The following is a 19713-nucleotide window of genomic DNA, read 5'->3' on the forward strand; positions in this document are numbered from 1 at the left end:
CTTACATTTCACCCCCACAAATATGTTTTTATTTTTGTTTTGCTGCAGATTATGTTATAAGTGATGTCATTACAAAGTACAATTAGTGACGCAAACAACAACAGCAAGAACAACAAAAACAACAACAAGCCTTTATATGGGTCTGTAGGGGCAAAATTTAACGCGTTTTTAGAAGGGGAGGAGAAAAAAAACGAAAATTGGCTTCGTCTTTAAGGGGTTAATATTATACTTTGATAGTTTCGACATTTTTGCGCGTGCTGATACTAAATATGTTTATTAATATTTTATTTTTCATTTTTTTGCATTTCAGGTAAAATGGGGCAATAGACATTTTTGAGGGAGGGGCTTATTCGCTTTTTTTTTCTTCCCCCCCCCCCCCCTTTTATGTCCCCATGTTTATACATCATTGTTAAGGGGTTAAGGTCGTGTTCACACAGGAGGATTAGACCATTGAAGTCCATGAAATCTGCTGCAGATTTATCACTGAGGAAACTTCTCTGATCCGTCCGTGTGAACGAGGCCTTACTGCAATCTAATAGGAGAAACAGCAGAGACCAGAGGGGGCGCCATCTACAGCCCTGGAGGAAGGGGGTTGTTACAGTGTGTCACCCCAGTAGTAAGGAGATTACATGAGGAGGAGGTTTGTTACAGTGTGTCACCACAGTAGTAAAGAGATTACATGAGGAGGAGGTTTGTTACAATGTGTCACCCCAGTAGTAAGGAGATTATATGAGGAGGAGGTTTGTTACATTGTGTCGCTGGTTCTGTTATTCAGGCTCCTCCTCTTCCCCTCCAGCTGACCCAGTTGTCTCCTCTTCTCCTGAATGACCCCCAAGGATGGACAAGGACAGGAATGAGATGACTAAGAGAATATTACACTTCACCTTAGAGATCCTCCACCTGCTGACCGGAGAGGTGAGGTGACCCATTTACATTTCCACCATTGTTGTCCCCATCTACATTTTCTTCATTGTTGTCCCCATCGACATTTCCACCATTGTTGTCCCCATCTACATTTCCACCATTGTTGTCCCCATCTACATTTTCCACCATTATTTTTCCCATCTACATTTCCACCATTGTTGTCCCCCATCTACATTTCCACCATTGTTGTCCCCATCTACATTTCCACCATTGTTTTCCCCATCTACATTTCCACCATTGCTGTCCCCACCTACATTTCCACCATTGTTGTCCCCCATCTACATTTCCACCATTGTTGTCCCCCATCTACATTTCCACCATTGTTTTCCCCATCTACATTTCCACCATTGCTGTCCCCATCTACATTTCCACCATTGTTGTCCCCCATCTACATTTCCACCATTGTTGTCCCCCATCTACATTTCCACCATTGTTTTCCCCATCTACATTTCCACCATTGCTGTCCCCATCTACATTTCCACCATTGCTGTCCCCATCTACATTTCCACCATTCTTGTCCCCCATCTACATTTCCACGATTGATGTCCCCGTCTACATTTCCACCATTGTTTTCCCCCCATCTACATTTCCACCATTGTTGTCCCCATCTACATTTACACCATTGTTGTTCCCCCCATATACATTTACACCATTGTTGTCCCCCCATCTACATTTACACCATTGTTGTCCCCATCTACATTTACACCATTGTTGTCCCCCATCTTTGGAGCCGCTCTATATTCTGGATGTCTCTTTGTAGGTGAGGTCTCCAGAACTGACCCCAGTATTCCAGATGTGCTCACTAGAGCTTTATACAGGGGGCACAATCTCCTCTTTGTAGTGAGGGAGGAATACTGGGGTCAGTCCCCTCATTGTCTCTCTCCATACACAGGATTACACCACAGTGAAGAAGACCTGGAGGGAGTGTGAGGCCCCCAGCAGCCATCTTCATGAGCTCCCATCTTCGGGAGGACGGAGCAGGGCCCGGGGCCCCATCATGGAGCCTCCAACTCACTCACACATACATGAGAAGAAGATCCTAGAACTCATTCACAGGATCACTGAGCTGCTGACTGGAGAGGTGACCCTGCTGGGACATTATACAGTAATGGAGGGGGCTGGTGATGATTAGAGAGGTGACACTGCTGGGACATTATACAGTAGTGGAGGGGTGTGGTGATGATTAGAAAGGTGACACTGCTGGGACATTATACAGTAATGGAGGGGTCTGGTGATGATTAGAGAGGTGACACTGCTGGGACATTATATAGTAATGGAGGGGTCTGTTGATGACTGGAGAGGTGACACTGCTGGGACATTATACAGTAATGGAGGGGTCTGGTGATGACTGGAGAGGTGCCACTGCTGGGACATTATACAGTAATGGAGGGGTCTGGTGATGACTGGAGAGGTGACACTGCTGGGACATTATACAGTAATGGAGGGGTCTGGTGATGACTGGAGAGGTGACATTGCTGTGACATTATACAGTAATGGAGGGATCTGTTGATGACTGGAGAGGTGACACTGCTGGGACATTATACAGTAATGGAGGGGTCTGGTGATGACTAGAGAGGTGACACTGCTGGGACATTATACAGTAATGGAGGGGTCTGGTGATGACTAGAGAGGTGACACTGCTGGGACATTACACAGTAATGGAGGGGTCTGGTGATGACTAGAGAGGTGACACTGCAGGGACATTATGCAGTAATGGAGGGGTCTGGTGATGACTGGATAGGTGACACTGCTGGGACATTATACAGTAATGGAGGGGTCTGGTGATGACTGGAGAGGTGACACTGCTGGGACATTATACAGTAATGGAGGGGTCTGGTGATGACTGGAGAGGTGACACTGCTGGGACATTATACAGTAATGGAGGGGTCTGGTAATGACTGGAGAGGTGACACTGCTGGGACATTATACAGTAATGGAGAGGTCTGGTGATGATTAGAGAGGTGACACTGCTGGGACATTATACAGTAATGGAGGGGTCTGGTGATGACTGGAGAGGTGACACTGCTGGGACATTATACAGTAATGGAGGGGTCTGGTGATGACTGGAGAGGTGACACTGCTGGGACATTATATACTAATGGAGGGATCTGGTGATGACTGGAGAGGTGACACTGCTGGGACATTATACAGTAATGGAGGGGTCTGGTGATGACTGGAGAGGCGACACTGCTGGGACATTATACAGTAAAGAGGGGGGGACTGATGATGACTGGAGAGGAGACACTGCTGGGACATTATACAGTAATGGAGGAGTCTGGTGATGACTGGAGAGGTGACACTGCTGGGACATTATACAGTAATGGAGGGGTCTGGTGATGACTGGAGAGGTGACACTGCTGGGACATTATACAGTAATGGAGGAGTCTGGTGATGACTGGAGAGGTGACACTGCTGGGACATTATACAGTAATGGAGGGGTCTGGTGATGACTGGAGAGGTCACACTGCTGGAACATTATACAGTAATGGAGGAGTCTGGTGATGATTAGAGAGGTGACACTGCTGGGACATTATACAGTAATGGAAGGGTCTGGTGATGACTGGAGAGGTGACACTGCTGGGACATTATACAGTAATGGAGGGGTCTGGTGATGACAGTATCATTATGTGTCAGGTTCCTATAAGGTGTCAGGATGTTGCGGTCTATTTCACCATGGAGGAGTGGGAGTATGTAGAAGGACACAAGGATCTGTACCAGGACATAGTCATGATGGAGGATCACCGGCCCCTCACATCACAAGGTAAGAAGATACAAATATATAGATATCACTCTCACTACCTAGTAACATAGAAATATATCCAGCACTGATGTATTCATTCCCTGTGTGTTCCCTACGGATGAAGTTAATGATAGAAATCCACCCGAGAGGTGTCCCCGTCCTCTGTATTCCCAGGACTGTCCAGAGGGAAATGTACCAGAGAAGAATCAGGTAGATTGCTTTAAAGTTTCCAATATATGACCATAAAGTGTTTGAACCCCTGATCATGGCACCATATTTCCCACCTTAATTAAAGATGAACTCAATCTGGGTAGGGACCCCCATGATCTCCTGCCCGGCCCCCCGGCTCTGCTCATGGAAGAATAAATAAATAACTATGATCAAAATACCAAATCCTCAAACCAAAGTCATAGTAATAAAATACCAGAACCACAATAAATATAATAATAGACGTGTCCACCCATCACTTCTTGGGTCACTTACCCCTTCTAAAAACATTGGGGGGATTTATCATTGTTGTCTGTGGGGGACGTGTTTTACAGTCAATAATTCTTAGCTATGAAAGTGCTGACGTGCGGCAAATTCATGACGCAGAACTTATGATAAATCTGTCTGTACAATATACAGCGAGGGGAAATCACCTCAGCACAGTCCATTATGAAAGTGTCTGTGATAAGTGCTGCGTGTTACTGTATTGGTGACCCTCTGCTGACCCCCATAACTTTTTTCCATACATGAGGCTGTATAAGGGCTCATTTTTTCTGCCATGATTTTTTTGTGATATAACTTTTACGTATATGTGACGTCTTGGCCAAATTTTTTGCCGTGATTTGGGGATATGATGTGACCAGAAAATCAGCAATTTTGGACTTCTGTATTTTTTTTATGTTTACGCCGTTTACTACACAGGATCAGTAACATTTTATTTTAATAGTTTGAACATTTCTGCCCATGGCGATACCAAATATGTTTGTATATTTAATTGTCTTAGGCTGGGTTCACATCACGTTTTCAGCCATACGGGACTGCATACGGCTGCCCCATATGCGGTTTTCCACCGGGCCTAAAACTGTGGTCGACCATGGTTTTAGGTCCGGTGGGAAAACCACATGCGGGGCAAAAATGAGCCGACCAGAGTCAGCGTTTCACTCCGGTCGGCTCATTGAAATGAATTATATACCGGCGGCATACGGAAGGGATACGGGAGCGCCCGGTTTTAGCTCCCCCCAGCCGTATGCAGTCCCGTGTGGCTGAAAACGGAATGTGAACCCAGCCTTATGTTTTTTTTATTTCTAAAATGGGAAAAGAGGGTAATTTAATTAATTTAGTTTTCCTTTTAGGGGAGGGGCTTATTAATATTTATTAACCTTTTAAGAACTCAGCCCATTTTCACCTTAGAGTACCTATCACCATCTAAACTTTCCCTAATCCCTCTCCCCATCTGTCCCTGACTCTGGCAAAGTCTATCCCTGCATTTATTTTTCTTTAAAACCCCCTAAAAATACATTTTTTCTATGCCCTTCAGTAGCTCAGTTGTAGGCACAGAGCAGGGGAGGTTGTCATAGCACTGGCAAGTCCAGCAGATAAGCAGTGCATATATAATTATCCATGTGGAAAGTGGACAGAGGGGAGAGGAACAGAGAAAAAGAGAAGAGGGAATGTATCCTCTCTGTTTGCTCAGTACAGCTCAGTGCTTCCTCCCTCCTGCCTGTCTGTCTGACAGGTGGGGAGCTGCCTGAGCTGATTTCCGACTCAATCACTGAGTCAGAAATGCTTGCTGACATCATTACTAGGGAGACCCCTAGTGGAGAAGTTTTTAAAGTAAAAAAAAAAAACATGAAAGGAGGAAACATTTTTAAATAAAAGCAATTAAAAAGTTGTTCAGTAGGGTTTATCTTTAATATATAAAAGTTTGTTTCATGAGAGGTACACTTTAACCCCTTAAGCACCCAGCCCAAATATACCTTAAGGACCTGGCCATTTTCTGAACATCTGACCACTGTCACTTCAAGCATTAATAACTCTGGGATGCTTTTACCTTTCATTCTGATTCCGAGATTGTTTTTTCGTGACATATTCTACTTTATGTTAGTGGTAAAATTTTGTCGATACTTGTATCATTTCTTGGTGAAAAATTCTAAAATTTGATGAAAAAATTGTAAATTATGCTTTTTTTTTTTTTACTTTGAAGCTCTCTGCTTATAAGGAAAATGGATATTCCAAACAAATTATACATTGATTCACATATACAATATGCATCATAAAGTTGACATGTTTTTACTTTTGAAAGACATCAGAGGCTTCAAAGTTCAGCAGCAATTTTCCAATTTTTCAAAAAATTTTCAAAATCGGAATTTTTCAGGGACCAGTTCAGATTTGAAGTGGATTTGAAGGGCCTTCATATTAGAAATACCCCACAAATGACCCAATTATAAAAACTGCACCCCTCAAAGTATTCAAAATGACATTCAGTAAGTGTGTTAACCATTTAGGTGTTTCACAGGAATAGCAGAAAAGTGAAGGAGAAAATTCAAAATCTTCATTTTTTACACTGGCATGTTCTTGTAGACCCAGTTTTTGAATTTTTACAAGTGGTCATAGGAGAAAAAGCCCCCAAAATTTGTAACCCAATTTCTCTCGAGTAAGGAAATACCTCATATGTGTATGTCAAGTTTTTGGCGGGCGCAGTAGAGGGCTCAGAAGGGAAGGAGCAACAATGGGATTTTGGAGAGTGAATTTTTCTGAAATGGTTTTTGGGGGGCATGTCACATTTAGAAAGCCCCTATGGTGCCAGAACAGCAGAAAACCCTGCATGGCATACTATTTTGGAAACTACACCCCTTAAGGCATGTAACAAGGGGTCCAGTTAGCCTTAACACCCCACAGGTGTTTGACAACTTTTCGTTAAAATTGAATGTGTAAATGGAAAAAGAAAATTTTTCACTAAAGTGCAGTTTTTCCCCCAAATTTACCATTTTTTCAAAGGGTAATAGGAGAAAATGCCCCCCCCCCCCCAAAAAAAAAAAATTGTAACCCCACCTCTTCTGAGTATGGAAATACCCCATGTTAGGACAAAAAATGCTCTGCTGGCGAACTACAATGCTCAGAAGAGAAGGAGTCACATTTGGCTTTTTGAAAGCAACTTTTGCTGAAATCGTTTTTGGGGGGCATGTCGCATTTAGGAAGCCCCTGTGGTGCCAGAGCAGCAAAAAATACCCACATGGCATACTATTTTGGAAACTACACCCCTTAAGGAACGTAACAAGGCCTACAGTGAGCCTTAACTACCCACAAGTGTTTGACGACTTTTTGTCAAAGTTGGATGTGTAAATGAAAAAAAAATTTTTTTTAATGAAAATGCAGTTTTTTCCCTAAATTTTACATTTTTTACAAGGGGTAATAGGAGAAAATGAACCCCAAAATTTGAAACCCCATTTCTTCTGAGTATGGAAATACCCAATGTGTGGACGTCAAGTGCTCTACTGGCACACTACAATGCCCAGAAGAGGAGGAGCGACATTGATCTTTTGAAAAGAGAATTCGTTTGGAATGGTAGTCAGGGGCCATGTGCGTTTACAAAGCCTCCCGTGGTGCCAGAACAGTGGACCCCCCACATGTGACCCCATTTTGGAAACTACACCCCTCACAGAATTTAATATGGGGTGCAGTGAGTATTTACACCCCACTGGTGTTTGACAGATCTTTGGAACAGTGGGTTGTGCAAATGAAAAATTTAATTTTTCATTTTCACGGATCACTGTTCCAAAACCTGTCAGACACCTGTGGGGCGTAAATTCTCACTGAACCCCTTATTACATTACATGAGGGGTGTAGTTTCCAAAATGGGTTCACATGTGTCGGGGGTCCATTGTTCTGGCACTATGGGGTTTTTGTAAACACACGTGACCTTCAATTCCAGACACATTTTCTCTTAAAAATCCCAATGGCGCTCTTTCTCTTCTGAGCATTGTAGTTCGCCAGCAGAGCACTTTGCATTCACATATGGGGTATGTTCTTACTCAGAAGAGATGGGGTTACAAATTTTAGGGGGCTTTTTTCCTATTTTTCCCTTGTGAAAATGAAAAATTTAGGGTAACACCAGCATTTTTGTTAAATTTTTCTTTTTTCATTTTCCCATCCAACTTTAATGAAAATTAGTCAAACACCTGTGGGGTGTTAAGGCTCACTATACCCTTGTCACGTTCCGTGAGGGGTGTAGTTTCCAAAATGGGGGTCACATGTGGGTATTTATTTTTTTGCGTTTATGCCAGAACCACTGTAAAATCAGCCACCCCTGTGCAAATCACCAATTTAGGCTTCAAATGTACATGGTGCGCTCTCACTCCTGAGCCTTGTTGTGCGCCCGCAGAGCATTTTACGCCCACATATGGGGTATTTCCATACTCAGGAGAAATTGCGTTACAAATTTTTGGGGTCTTTTTTTCCTTTTACCACTTGTGAAAATAAAAAGTATGGGGCAACACCAACATGTTAGTGCAAATTTTTTAATTTTTTTACACTAACAGGCTGAGGTAGACCCCAACTTTTCATTTTCATAAGGGGTAAAAGGAGAAAAAGCCCCCCAAAATTTGTAGTGCAATTTCTCCCGAGTACGGAAATACCCCATATGTGTCCCTAAACTGTTTCCTTGAAATACGACAGGGCTCCGAAATGAGAGAGCGCCATGCCCATTTGAGGACTAAATTAAGGATTGCATAGGGGTGGACATAGGGGTATTCTATGCAAGTGATTCCCAAACAGGGTGCCTCCAGCTGTTTCTAAACTCCCAGCATGTCTGGACAGTCAGTGGCTGTCCAGAAATGCTGGGAGTTGTTGTTTTGCAACAGCTCCGTTTTGGAAACACTGCCATACAACACGTTTTTCATTTTTATTGGGGGGACAGTGTAAGGGGGTGTATATGTAGTGTTTTACCCTTTATTATGTGTTAGTGTAGTGTACTGTAGTGTTTTTAGGGTACATTCACACTGGCATGTTACGGTGACGCAGCCCAAACTTGAAGCAGGAAATTTACTGTAAACCTGTCCGTTTGAATGTACCCTGTACCCTGTACATTCACATGGGGGGGCAAACCTCCAGCTGTTTCAAAACTACAACTCCCAGCATGTACTGACAGACCGTGCCCTTCGGTGATTAGTACATGCTGAGAGTTGTACTTTTGCAACAGCTGGAGGCACACTGGTTGGAAAACCTTCAGTTAGATTCTGTTACCTAACTCAGTATTTTCCAACCAGTATGCCTGCAGCTGTTGCAAAACTACAACTCCCAGCATGTACTAATCACCGAAGGGCATGCTGGGAGATGTAGTTATGCGACAGCTAAAGGTACCCAACTACAACTCTCAGCATGCCGAGACAGCTGTTTGCTGTCTGGGCATGCTGGGATTTGCAGTTTTGCAACATCTGGAGGGCTACAATTTTTAGACCAGTGCACAGTGATCTCCAAACTGTGGACCTCCAGATATTGCAAAACTACAAATCCCAGCATGCCCAGACAGAAAACAGCTATGTGGGCATGCTAGGAGTTGTAGTTTTGCAAGATCTGGAGGGATATAGTTTAGAGACCACTGTAAAGTGGTCTCAAACTGCAGCCCTCCAGCTGTTGTAAAACTACATATTCCAGAATGCCCAAACAGCTGTCTGGGCATGCTGGGAGTTGTAGTTTTGCAACATCTGGAGGGCTAGAGTTTAGAGACCACAGTCTCAGACTGTATCCCTCCAGATCAACTTACCGGCTTCCGTAGGATCCCTGGAGCCGTCCTCTTCTGACGCACAACATGCCGCCCGCCGATCACCGTCGCCGCAGCCTCCGGATCAGTAAGTGGACGTCGGCGCCCGGTCCCCTTCGTTTCCCCGTTCTGCCCCGCCTATTGTGGGTGAGCAGGACGGGGAAAACGAAAGTTAACCCTCCCGCCCCCGATCTGCTATTGGTCGTCGCCTCTGACGATCAATAGCAGACCAATAGCAGGGATAGGAGGGGTGGCACCCCTGCCACCTCACACCTATGCCTTTAGGGGGATCGTGGGTGTCTTAGACAACCGCGATCCCCCTTATATTCCGGGTCACCAGGTCACCATAGACCCGTATGACCCGGAACCGACGCAAATCGCAAGTGTGAATTCACTTGCAATTTGCGCCGATTGCCGAGGGGGGGGGGGCGCTCTTATGACCCCCCTGGGCATTTTCACGGGGTGCCTGCTGATTGATATCGTATGGATACGCCCTGGGTCCTTAAGTGGTTAAAGGGGTTATCCAGGAAAAAACTTTTATATATATATATCAACTGGCTCCAGAAAGTTAAACAGATTTGTAAATAATGCCAGTAATGAAGAAAAGGGGTCCGGCAACTCACAGTAAGACGCTAGCTGCTAATCGACACGAGGTCCGTCCATGGGGCAGGAGAAGGTGAGGGAAGCTCAGGAGGCGATTAACCGGTTGATTTCGTGCACATGCACTTCATCCGGCCTCTAAAATTACGTCATCGCAACCCCACTTTAATATCCGGATCAATTCGGTCACGTGACCCAGTATATGTGGAAAAAATCAAAAACTTTATTAAAGTCCTCAAATAATCAAAAAAGTGCAAAAACTTCATAAAATATATAATAGAGCACAGGACAAATTTTCATATAGTTTCATATAGTATATAGTTTTATTCAATAAAAAGTAGTTATTCTATAAAGGGAGAGAGATCAACTTTATCATTCAAGCCTGCCGGCCCTTGAGCTCCGAGGCGAATAATCCACTTGGCTTCTGCACGGATCAACATTGCATCCCGGTCTCCACCATTCTCGGGTGGTTTAACTCTTTCTAGGCCTCCGAATCTCAGATGATTGGTATTACTGTTCTGACATTCTTGCATATGTGATATAAAACGGGTTGTACCGCGGCCGGTTCTAATTGTATATAAATGTTCACGAAACCTGGTGTTCAAATTTCTTTTTGTTTTTCCAATATAAAATCTCCCACATTAACAGTGGGGTTGCGATGACGTAATTTTAGAGGCCGGATGAAGTGCATGTGCACGAAATCAACCGGTTAATCGCCTCCTGAGCTTCCCTCACCTTCTCCTGCCCCATGGACGGACCTCGTGTCGATTAGCAGCTAGCGACTTACTGTGAGTTGCCGGACCCTTTTTCTTCATTACTGGCATTTTTGTACTGCATTTATTCTGTCCAGGCACCACTGTTACGCAGGACATTTTTCATGTATATGGACTACCACTATACACTTTCTTGGATAATTGTGGGACCTCTTATAATTCTATTCATTGCATTGTTCAATAGACCGTAAGGTGCCATAGCCACCATCTTTTCTCTACTTTATATTATTGGAGATTTGTAAATAACTTCTATTAAAAAAATCTTAATCCTTTCAGAACTTATGAGCTTTGAAGTTAAGGTTGTTCTTTTCAGTCTAAGTGCTGTCTGATGACACGTGTCTCAGGAACCGCCCAGTTTAGAAGAGGTTTGCTATGGGGATTTTCTTCTAAACTGGGCGGTTCCCAAGACACATGTCATCAGAGAGCACTTAGACAGAAAAGAACAACCTTAACTTCAGAAGCTCATGAGTACTGAAAGGATTAAGATTTTTTAATAGAAGTAATTTAGTCATTTACAAATCTGTTTAACTTTCTGGAGCCAGTTGATAAATAAAATTTTTTTTTTTTCCTGGAATACCCCTTTAACCTCCTGAGCGGTATTCCCGAGTGTGACTCGGGGTTAATTTTCCCTGCCAGGATCGGTAACCCCGAGTCACGCTCGGGGTAGAATTGCAGAGTTCCCGGCCGGGCTGCATGATATATCGCAAAAGCAATGCGATATAGCGATGCGGCCCCCGGGAAAACATGCGATTATCTGCTCTGCTCGGCTCCCGTTGCGGGGGCCGGCCAGAGCAGGTAAAGAAAAATACTAAAAGTCAGTGTTTCCCTACCAGGGGGCCTCCAGCTGTTGCAAAACTACAACTCTCAGCATGCCCGAACAGCCAAAGGCTGTCCGGGCATGCTGGGAGTAGTAGTTTCACAACATCTGGAGGCCCCCTGGTAGAAAAACACTGAGCTAAGTGTAAAAGGAAGAAGTAGTAAAATAAAAAAAACTTTTGCTCACCTAGTCCCGGTCCCTGCAGATGCCGTTCCCCTCCGTGCGGTCCGGGGTGTCCTCTCTTCACTATTCATCTTACAGGACCTTTCACTTTTCAGCCAATCACAGGCCGCAGTGGTGTAAAGCCTGTGATTGGCTGAAGGGGAAAGGGCTTGTTCTGCAGCAAATACACTAGGTATGAAATCTGCCGGTGCATTGCCGTGGAATGAGATTTGCCATAGAATGAGATGGTCCGCCTCCATCACATCCTATTGGCTCTCTCTTGTCACGTGACATATTTAAACGTCACGCATCGATGCGCACAGCAGTGTCAGTTTGGCTATAGGGAGAGGATCTCCTATCTCCTCACCCTGTGATAGCTGAAGCTGCACGGAGCTCACATGGCCTCTGTGGCCCGACAGAAGTTCACACATGTACACAGCTCATACGGCTGCCTCATATACATTTACTGTTCATCCACAGCACTATCGGGATCCCGATGCCCGATGGCGCTGTTATCAGGATCCCCACGCCCGCAGCTCTACACCCCGTCCCCCGCAGCTGTACTCCCCGTCCCCCGCAGCTCTACTCCCCGTCCCCCGCAGCTCTACTCCCCGTCCCCCGCAGCTCTACTCCCCGTCCCCCGCAGCTCTACTCCCCGTCCCCCGCAGCTCTACTCCCCGTCCTACGCAGCTCTACTCCCCATCCCCTGTGAACGCTCAGGGAGCGATCCACAGCGCTATGGGGATTCCTACGCCCGATGCCGCTGTCATCAGTGTGCGTCCCCGCGAGCGCCCCATGCCCGCAGCTGTACTCCCCGTCCCCCGCAGCTCTACTCCCCATCCCTCCGTAGCTCTACTCCCCGTCCCCCGCAGCTGTACTCCCCATCCCTCCGTAGCTCTACTCCCCGTCCCGTTAACGCTCAGGGAGCGGGGAACAGAAAGTAGAGCATCGGGCACAGGTAAAGTAGTACTGCGCATGCGCAGCACTACGTGAATAACTTAACCTGCGCCCGATGCTCTACTTTCTGTTCCCCGCTCCCTGAGCGTTAGGGGGACGGGGAGTTGAGCTGCGGGCGTGGGGCGCTCGCGGGGACGCACACTGATGACAGCGCCATCGGGCATAGGGATCCCGATAGCGCTGTGGATGAACAGTAAGTGTATATGAGGCAGCCGTATGAGCTGCGTACATGTGTGAACTTCTGTCGGGCCACAGAGGCCATGTGAGCTCCGTGCAGCTTCAGCTATCACAGGGTGAGGAGATCCTCTCCCTATAGCCAAACTGACACTGCTGTGCGCATCGATGCGGGACGTTTAAATATGTCACGTGACAAGAGAGAGCCAATAGGATGTGATGGAGGCGGACCATCTCATTCTATGGCAAATCTCATTCCACGGCAATGCACCGGCAAACCCAGTGTATCCTGCTGCAGGACAAGACAAGGGGGGGGGGATGTGACAAGGGGGGAATGTGACAGGGGGGGAGGGGAATGTGACAAGGGGGGAATGTGACAGGGGGGAATGTGACTGGGGGGGAATGTGACTGGAGGGGAATGTGACAGGGGGGGAGGGGAATGTGACATGAAGGGGGGAATGTGACAGGGGGGGAGGGGAATGTGACATGAAGGGGGGATGTGACAAGGGGGGGGGATGTGACAGGGGGAGGGGAATGTAACATGAAGGGGGAGAATGTGACAAGGGGGGGAATGTGACAAGGGGGGAAGAATGTGACAAGGAGGGGGGAGAATGTGACAAGGAGGGGGGAGAATGTGACAAGGAGGGGGGAGAATGTGACAAGGAGGGGGGAAGAATGTGACAAGGAGGGGGGAGAATGTGACAAGGAGGGGGGAGAATGTGACAAGGAGGGGGGAGAATGTGACGGGGGATGTGACAAGGGAGAGGGGAATGTGACGGGGGAGATGTGAAATGGGCGGAGGGAGATGTGAAATTCAGTTAAAAAAAATTGTACCGCTTTTGGTACACATTTCCAGACAGAATCATACCGCCAGGGAGGTTAAGGATGTTTCTTCCTCCTTCCATTCAAAAAATCATAATGCTTTCACTTTTGCACCTACAGACCCATATAAGGTCGTGTTTTTTGCGTCACCAATTGTACTTTGTAATGTCATCCCTTATTTTATAATATAATCTGCGGCGAAACAAAAAAAATTATTTGTGAAGTGAAATAAAAAAAAATTTTAAACGTCATTTTGTAACTTTTGGGGACTCCCGTTTCTACGCAGTGCACTTTTCGGTAAAAATGACACCTTATCTTTATTCTGTAGGTCCATAAGGTTACAAGGATCCCCAATATATATATATTTATAAACTACATGCACCAAAATTAGTATGTCATCTTCTGACCTCTATAACTTTTACATTTTTCCGCATAAGGGGCTATATGAGGGCTAATTCTGTAGTTTTTATCGGTAGCATTTTTGTTTTGATGGGACTTTTTGATCGCTTTTTATTAATATTTTTATGGCATATGACGTGACAAAAAATGTACAGATTTGGACAGTTTTTTTTTACGTGTACGCCATCGACCGTGTGGTTCAGCTAACCTTATATTTTAACAGTTTGGACATTTACGCACTCGGCGCTACCACATATGATTATTTTTATTCTTCATTACATTATTTTATTTTAAAAAAATGGGAAAAAGGGGGTGATGTTAACTTTTAATAGGGAAGGGGTTAATGAACTTTTATAAAAAAATTTTTAAGCCCCCACAGGGGGCTACAACATGCAATCTTCTGATTGCACACACTGATTAGCAGGCATGGAGCAGTAGATCGCCGATTGGATGACGAGGAGGTAGGTGAGGACCCTCCCGTCCTCCTATCAGCTGATCAGGACATTGCGATTTTTTTGTTGCGATAGTCCCGATCAGCTCCACTTATTGCGGCGTCTAAAGGGTTAATGCCGGGCATTAGCAGTGGGTCCTGGCTGCCTGTAACCCGTTCTCCGCTGGTGAGAACTGTTTAATCCCGGTAAACGGGAGCAGGGAGTACAAGTACGCCCTGTGTCCTTAACAGGTTAAAATTTGTTGTAGTTGTGTACCATATAGGGACACATGTTAGGGCAGCAATCCCCAACCTATGACTCTCTAGCTGTTGCAGAACTAAAACTCCCAGCATGCCCTCACTGTCACTATTACATAGTGCAGGTGTGTGATATATGTTACATATACTCCCATGTAACCTATACATGGGCTGGAGGCGCCCTGGTGTTAAAATTCAAGCCGCTCTCCACCCATCCGCCTGCATATACCACCCACCCACTAGCTGTTGCAAGACTACAACTCCCAGCATGCCCTTACAGTGCCGACATGCTGGGAGTTATAGTCTTACAACAGCTAGCGGGTGGGTGGAAGATGTGGTTAGAGAGCGGAGCTTTTTGCACTTAGAAATGCTCCCAACAGGCACTTTTGTGACTTGCAACTTTTTTTGGGGGGAGGGTTTTTTTGCTATGATAAATTCCTGACCACTGCATCCACATTTGGAAATTTCACTGTGAACAATAAATTCTCACAAATCCGCAATGCCATAAAAAGTCACAAAAAAGGGTATGATGAATTCCCCCAATGTGATGGAAAGTGAAATAAAAGGGGAGGGCGGGGCTTCTTCTAATCTTCCCACAGGTGACTGAGCTGGAGACACCACAGCCCAGTATATAAGGGAAATACTTTTCCCGCCAATGGGCCTCCAGCCAATCAGAATGCTGTTGTTGGGCTGGAGCATCGCTGGGCAGAAGATCATGGTTACCGGGCAGAATCTGATCCTCCAATCAGAAGCAGGAATCCATCTCTCAGCAGAACAGCTGTTACCGGGCAGAATAACTGAGGAAAACAACCTGTGGAGATAAAGGAGGAAGAAGGAAATAAGGAGGGGGGGGCATGTATACTGGGGACCATGGGGCCGTGTGCCCTCCCCCCCCCCCCCCCCCCAGGTTATGGTGGAATTCGAGAGCCCCTTTTATTTTGTGGTTTATATTTTTTGCTCTTTAGGCTGAAGATCTGATGGATATTAAGGTTGAGGTTAAAGATGAACCAGAAGAGGAGACGGATTTCGGGGCCGATCAGCAGTGTAAGGAGGGGGAGACTTTTATTGGTGGAGGGTCTCCTAGATACTACTACACCCATCATCTGATCATCACATGGAATAATCTATTCATCACTGTGTGTTCCCTACAGATGGAGTCATTGATAGAAATCCACCCGAGAGGTGTCCCCGCCCTCTGTATTCCCAGGACTGTCCAGAGGGAAATGTCCCAGAGAAGCATCAGGTAGATGAGGCTGATCCTATATCTCTATAGGGGGGTCCTGCAGTCATAGATGTGGGGGTAGATTTTGGGGGTCTCTGTTGCTCCTCCTGTCTGCTGTATTGTAATGAATTGTTCTATATGTCACATCAGGGGGGAGATCTGACTAATAATAAAGTGGAGGATGAAGAAGAGAGGATGAGGGGCCATCACCCGTGTATGAGGGAAGTGAAGGAGGAAATTCCAGGAGGTGTTACCCCAGGTATGTAATGATTCCAGGAGGTGTTACCCCAGGTATGTAATAATTCCAGGAGATGTTACTCCAGGTATGTAATAATTCCAGGAGGTTTTACTACAGGTATGTAACAATTCCAGGAGGTGTTGTCCCAGGTATGTAATAATTCCAGGTGGTGTTGTCCCAGGTATGTAATATTTCCAGGAGATGTTGTCCCGGGTATGTAATAATTCCAGGAGGTGTTACTCCAGGTATGTAATAATTCCAGGAGGTGTTGTCCCAGGTATGTAATAATTCCAGAAGGTGTTGTCGCAGGTATGTAATAATTCCAGGAGGTGTTGTCCCGGGTATGTAATAATTTCAGGAGGTGTTGTCCCAGGTATGTAATAATTCCAAGAGGTGTTGTCCCGGGTATGTAATATTTCCAGGAGGTGTTGTCCCAGGTATGTAGTAATGGATTACAGAGGGAATTCCGAGGTGTCTTCAGGGGAGGCTCCACCTTAGATCTACATGACATTAACCCTTCAGGCCCCAGTGATCCCCTGTGTTATGTATAGTCAGGACCTGAGGGAGGTGACTATATAGAGATCCTCTCCAAGGTCATCTATGGGTCCTGTCATGCTCCAGGTAGAACACTAGGGGCAGCATCAGGATTTGGGGCTCAGATGTGAGGAACGGCCGCACTATCCCATGGGAGCAGGGAACTTAGTGTAACCCCTTAAGCTCCACAATGAATGGTGATAGGGGCCCCGGCTGATGGTCAGGTGTCTGGCATCGCCCTTGTTTGAATATAGCAGAGGGATATGTCTCCGGTCACCTGACCCTGTGGCTGATGGAGATCATAGAGATATATATATATATACAGGTCACAGTTCACACTACAGGTGGAGAATAATTCCGGGCTGTCTGGTCTTCACCGAACACATCATTCCTTCATGTAAGTCCATAGATCAGCGCTCAGCACCACAAATACATACATAGCTCCCCCTGGTGGCTCCATTTGAACCTAATTATGCTCATGCCTGCAGGAAGGGATGGGAGCCAAAAACTGTCACACTGAGCAGAAACATCACCTGATCAGAAGGATCCAGATCTCTGTGGCCCTGTGCTGATGGGGGGGGGGGGTATTATTTATCACAAGCAGCATTATTGGATGAGCCCTTCCTCTCAGGTGTGAACAGTCCTGTAGTGTAGGGGGTGTAATGGTTGGGGGAGGGGAGACATCTAAATTACATATATCTCAAGTTCTCAGTTCTGGATATAGAAGTTGGACTAGTGATAAGAATTTGGGGCCAATGTTACCTCCTCCTCCCTGTACAATGACCTCTGCACAGGTCACAGAGCATGCCCAGAAAAGGAATCACTAGGGTCCCCTCCAGTCTATTGTTAGGGAGGGGGTCACATATTTCTAAATTCTGTTATAAGAAGAAAAATCTCTGGTGAACATTCCCTAGAGTCAGTGCCTGGAGTGACCCCAAAAAGAAGGAAACTATAAAGGGGGGGTCATCTCCTCTCCTCTGTATTCTCTTCTGGGGTCAGGTGACCATCAAAAACTGCAGCAAAACTTCATGTGTGTTTCCAACCTAATAATATTTTATACATTTCCCATAATCCATTTTTATCCCAACAGAAAATCCCAGTAAGAATTCTGAGGGAAACTTCATGTTATCCCTGAATGATAAAGGAGAAGATGAAGATATGATGGAGCGCTCCTCAGGAGAAGACCTCCTTACCCCTAATGTCCATCCAGATCTATCCTGTAATAATCCACCTGATCATGAGGAACCTTCTCCTGACCAACCACACATTGTTACCACAAGGACAGATCAGGAACATGGGAAAGGTTTATATTGTGAGGAATGTGGGAAATATTTTACAAATGGATCAGCTCTTGTTAACCACAGAAAAAGTCACACAAGAAAGAAGCAGTATGTGTGTTCAGAATGTGGCAAATCCTATAAATACCAATCAGAGTTTATTAAACATGAGAGAATTCATACAGGAGAAAAGCCATATTCATGTTCAGAATGTGGAAAATGTTTTACACAAAAATCATCTCTTCTTATACATGAGAAAACACACACAGGGCAGAAGCCATATTTATGTTTAGAATGTGGGAAATGTTTTACACAGAAATATGTTCTAGGTATACATGAGAGAATCCACACAGGAGAGAAGATGTATTCATGTTCTGAATGTGGGAAATGTTTTACAAACAAATCACATCTTTCAATACATGAGAGAATTCACACAGGAGAGAAGCCGTATTCATGTTCAGAATGCCGTAAATGTTTTACAAATAAATCACATCTTTCTGAACATAAGAGAATTCACGCAGGAGAGAAGATGTATTCATGTTCTGAATGTGGGAAATGTTTTACAAGCAAATCACATCTTTCAATACATGAGAGAGTTCACACAGGAGAGAAGCCGTATTCATGTTCAGAATGTGGTAAATGTTTCAGAAATAAATCACATCTTTCAATACATGAGAGAGTTCACACAGGAGAGAAGCCATATTTATGTTCAGAATGTGGGAAATGTTTTAAAAGTAAAACAGCTCTTATTACACACAAGAAAAGTCACACAGGGAAGAAGCCATATTTATGTTCAGAATGTGGGAAATGTTTTAAACATAAATCACATCTTGTTGTACATCAGAGATGTCACACAGGAGAGAAGCCATATTCATGTTTAGAATGTGGTAAGTGTTTTTTGTATAAATCACAACTTTCTAGACATGAGAGAAGTCACACTGGAAACTGAAATAATAAATGATAAAAATATAATATGGAGAATGGAAATCTGAGATCTCAGGTAACAGTAAAATGTGATGTTTCTAAGTTGTGTTGTGAGAATTAACCCTAAAATAAACTTCCTAATGAAACCTAAGCAGAAGCTAAAGCCAACATCATCTCTTGGTCATCAGCACCTGGGGTCATGTGACCTTTGTAGGTAAATAACGGTAATGAGAAGTAATATGTAATGCTATTGTGTATCATTTAGTAGTGACTTGTAGCTCTACACTACAGTATGATTGGATGATTTCTATGGATGATAATGATTGGTGATTACTATGTATTACCTCGGCCTCATTTCCATTAGAAATATTACTGATTGTATCTCATGTGTCACTTCTGTCCTATCAGGATCAGGACACTTCTGTGTTGTCACCAATAAGTAAAATCCTGTGTGTGAACCGGTCCCTATAACAAGAGGTTGTCCCTGTGAGTCCTTTTGGAGATGGAGAAGGGACATTCTTGGTGTTTCTCCAGACAGGGGTGCGGAGTGCTGCTGTGGATTTTTGAGGGGGGGGGGGGGTTTATTGCTGTTTTATATATGACCGGCCTCTGTCCCCATTATACAGTCTCCTGTCTCTGTCATCTGAGGAAGAAGCATTTTCTCTCATATTCTGTTTGTTCCATCTTCTGGGACATAAGAGAAGCCATATTCATGT

General features: G+C 44.9%; 1 protein-coding gene across 1 annotated transcript in view; it reads left to right on the forward strand.

The window, feature by feature from the left end:
* LOC130337687 (zinc finger protein 160-like) overlaps positions 1 to 19453 on the forward strand; it is a 48350-nt gene extending 28897 nt beyond the window's left edge. The window contains exons 6-12 of the mRNA XM_056553957.1: positions 1817 to 2005; positions 3559 to 3685; positions 3789 to 3874; positions 15768 to 15846; positions 15954 to 16045; positions 16175 to 16283; positions 17887 to 19453. Coding sequence (XP_056409932.1) covers positions 1817 to 2005; positions 3559 to 3685; positions 3789 to 3874; positions 15768 to 15846; positions 15954 to 16045; positions 16175 to 16283; positions 17887 to 19022 — 1818 coding nt within the window. The 3' untranslated portion in view covers positions 19023 to 19453. The remainder of the gene's footprint in view (positions 1 to 1816; positions 2006 to 3558; positions 3686 to 3788; positions 3875 to 15767; positions 15847 to 15953; positions 16046 to 16174; positions 16284 to 17886) is intronic.
* The last annotated feature ends 260 nt before the right edge of the window (positions 19454 to 19713 follow it).

This window comes from Hyla sarda, unplaced genomic scaffold, assembly GCF_029499605.1.
Source record: "Hyla sarda isolate aHylSar1 unplaced genomic scaffold, aHylSar1.hap1 scaffold_505, whole genome shotgun sequence".
NCBI lineage: Eukaryota > Metazoa > Chordata > Amphibia > Anura > Hylidae > Hyla > Hyla sarda.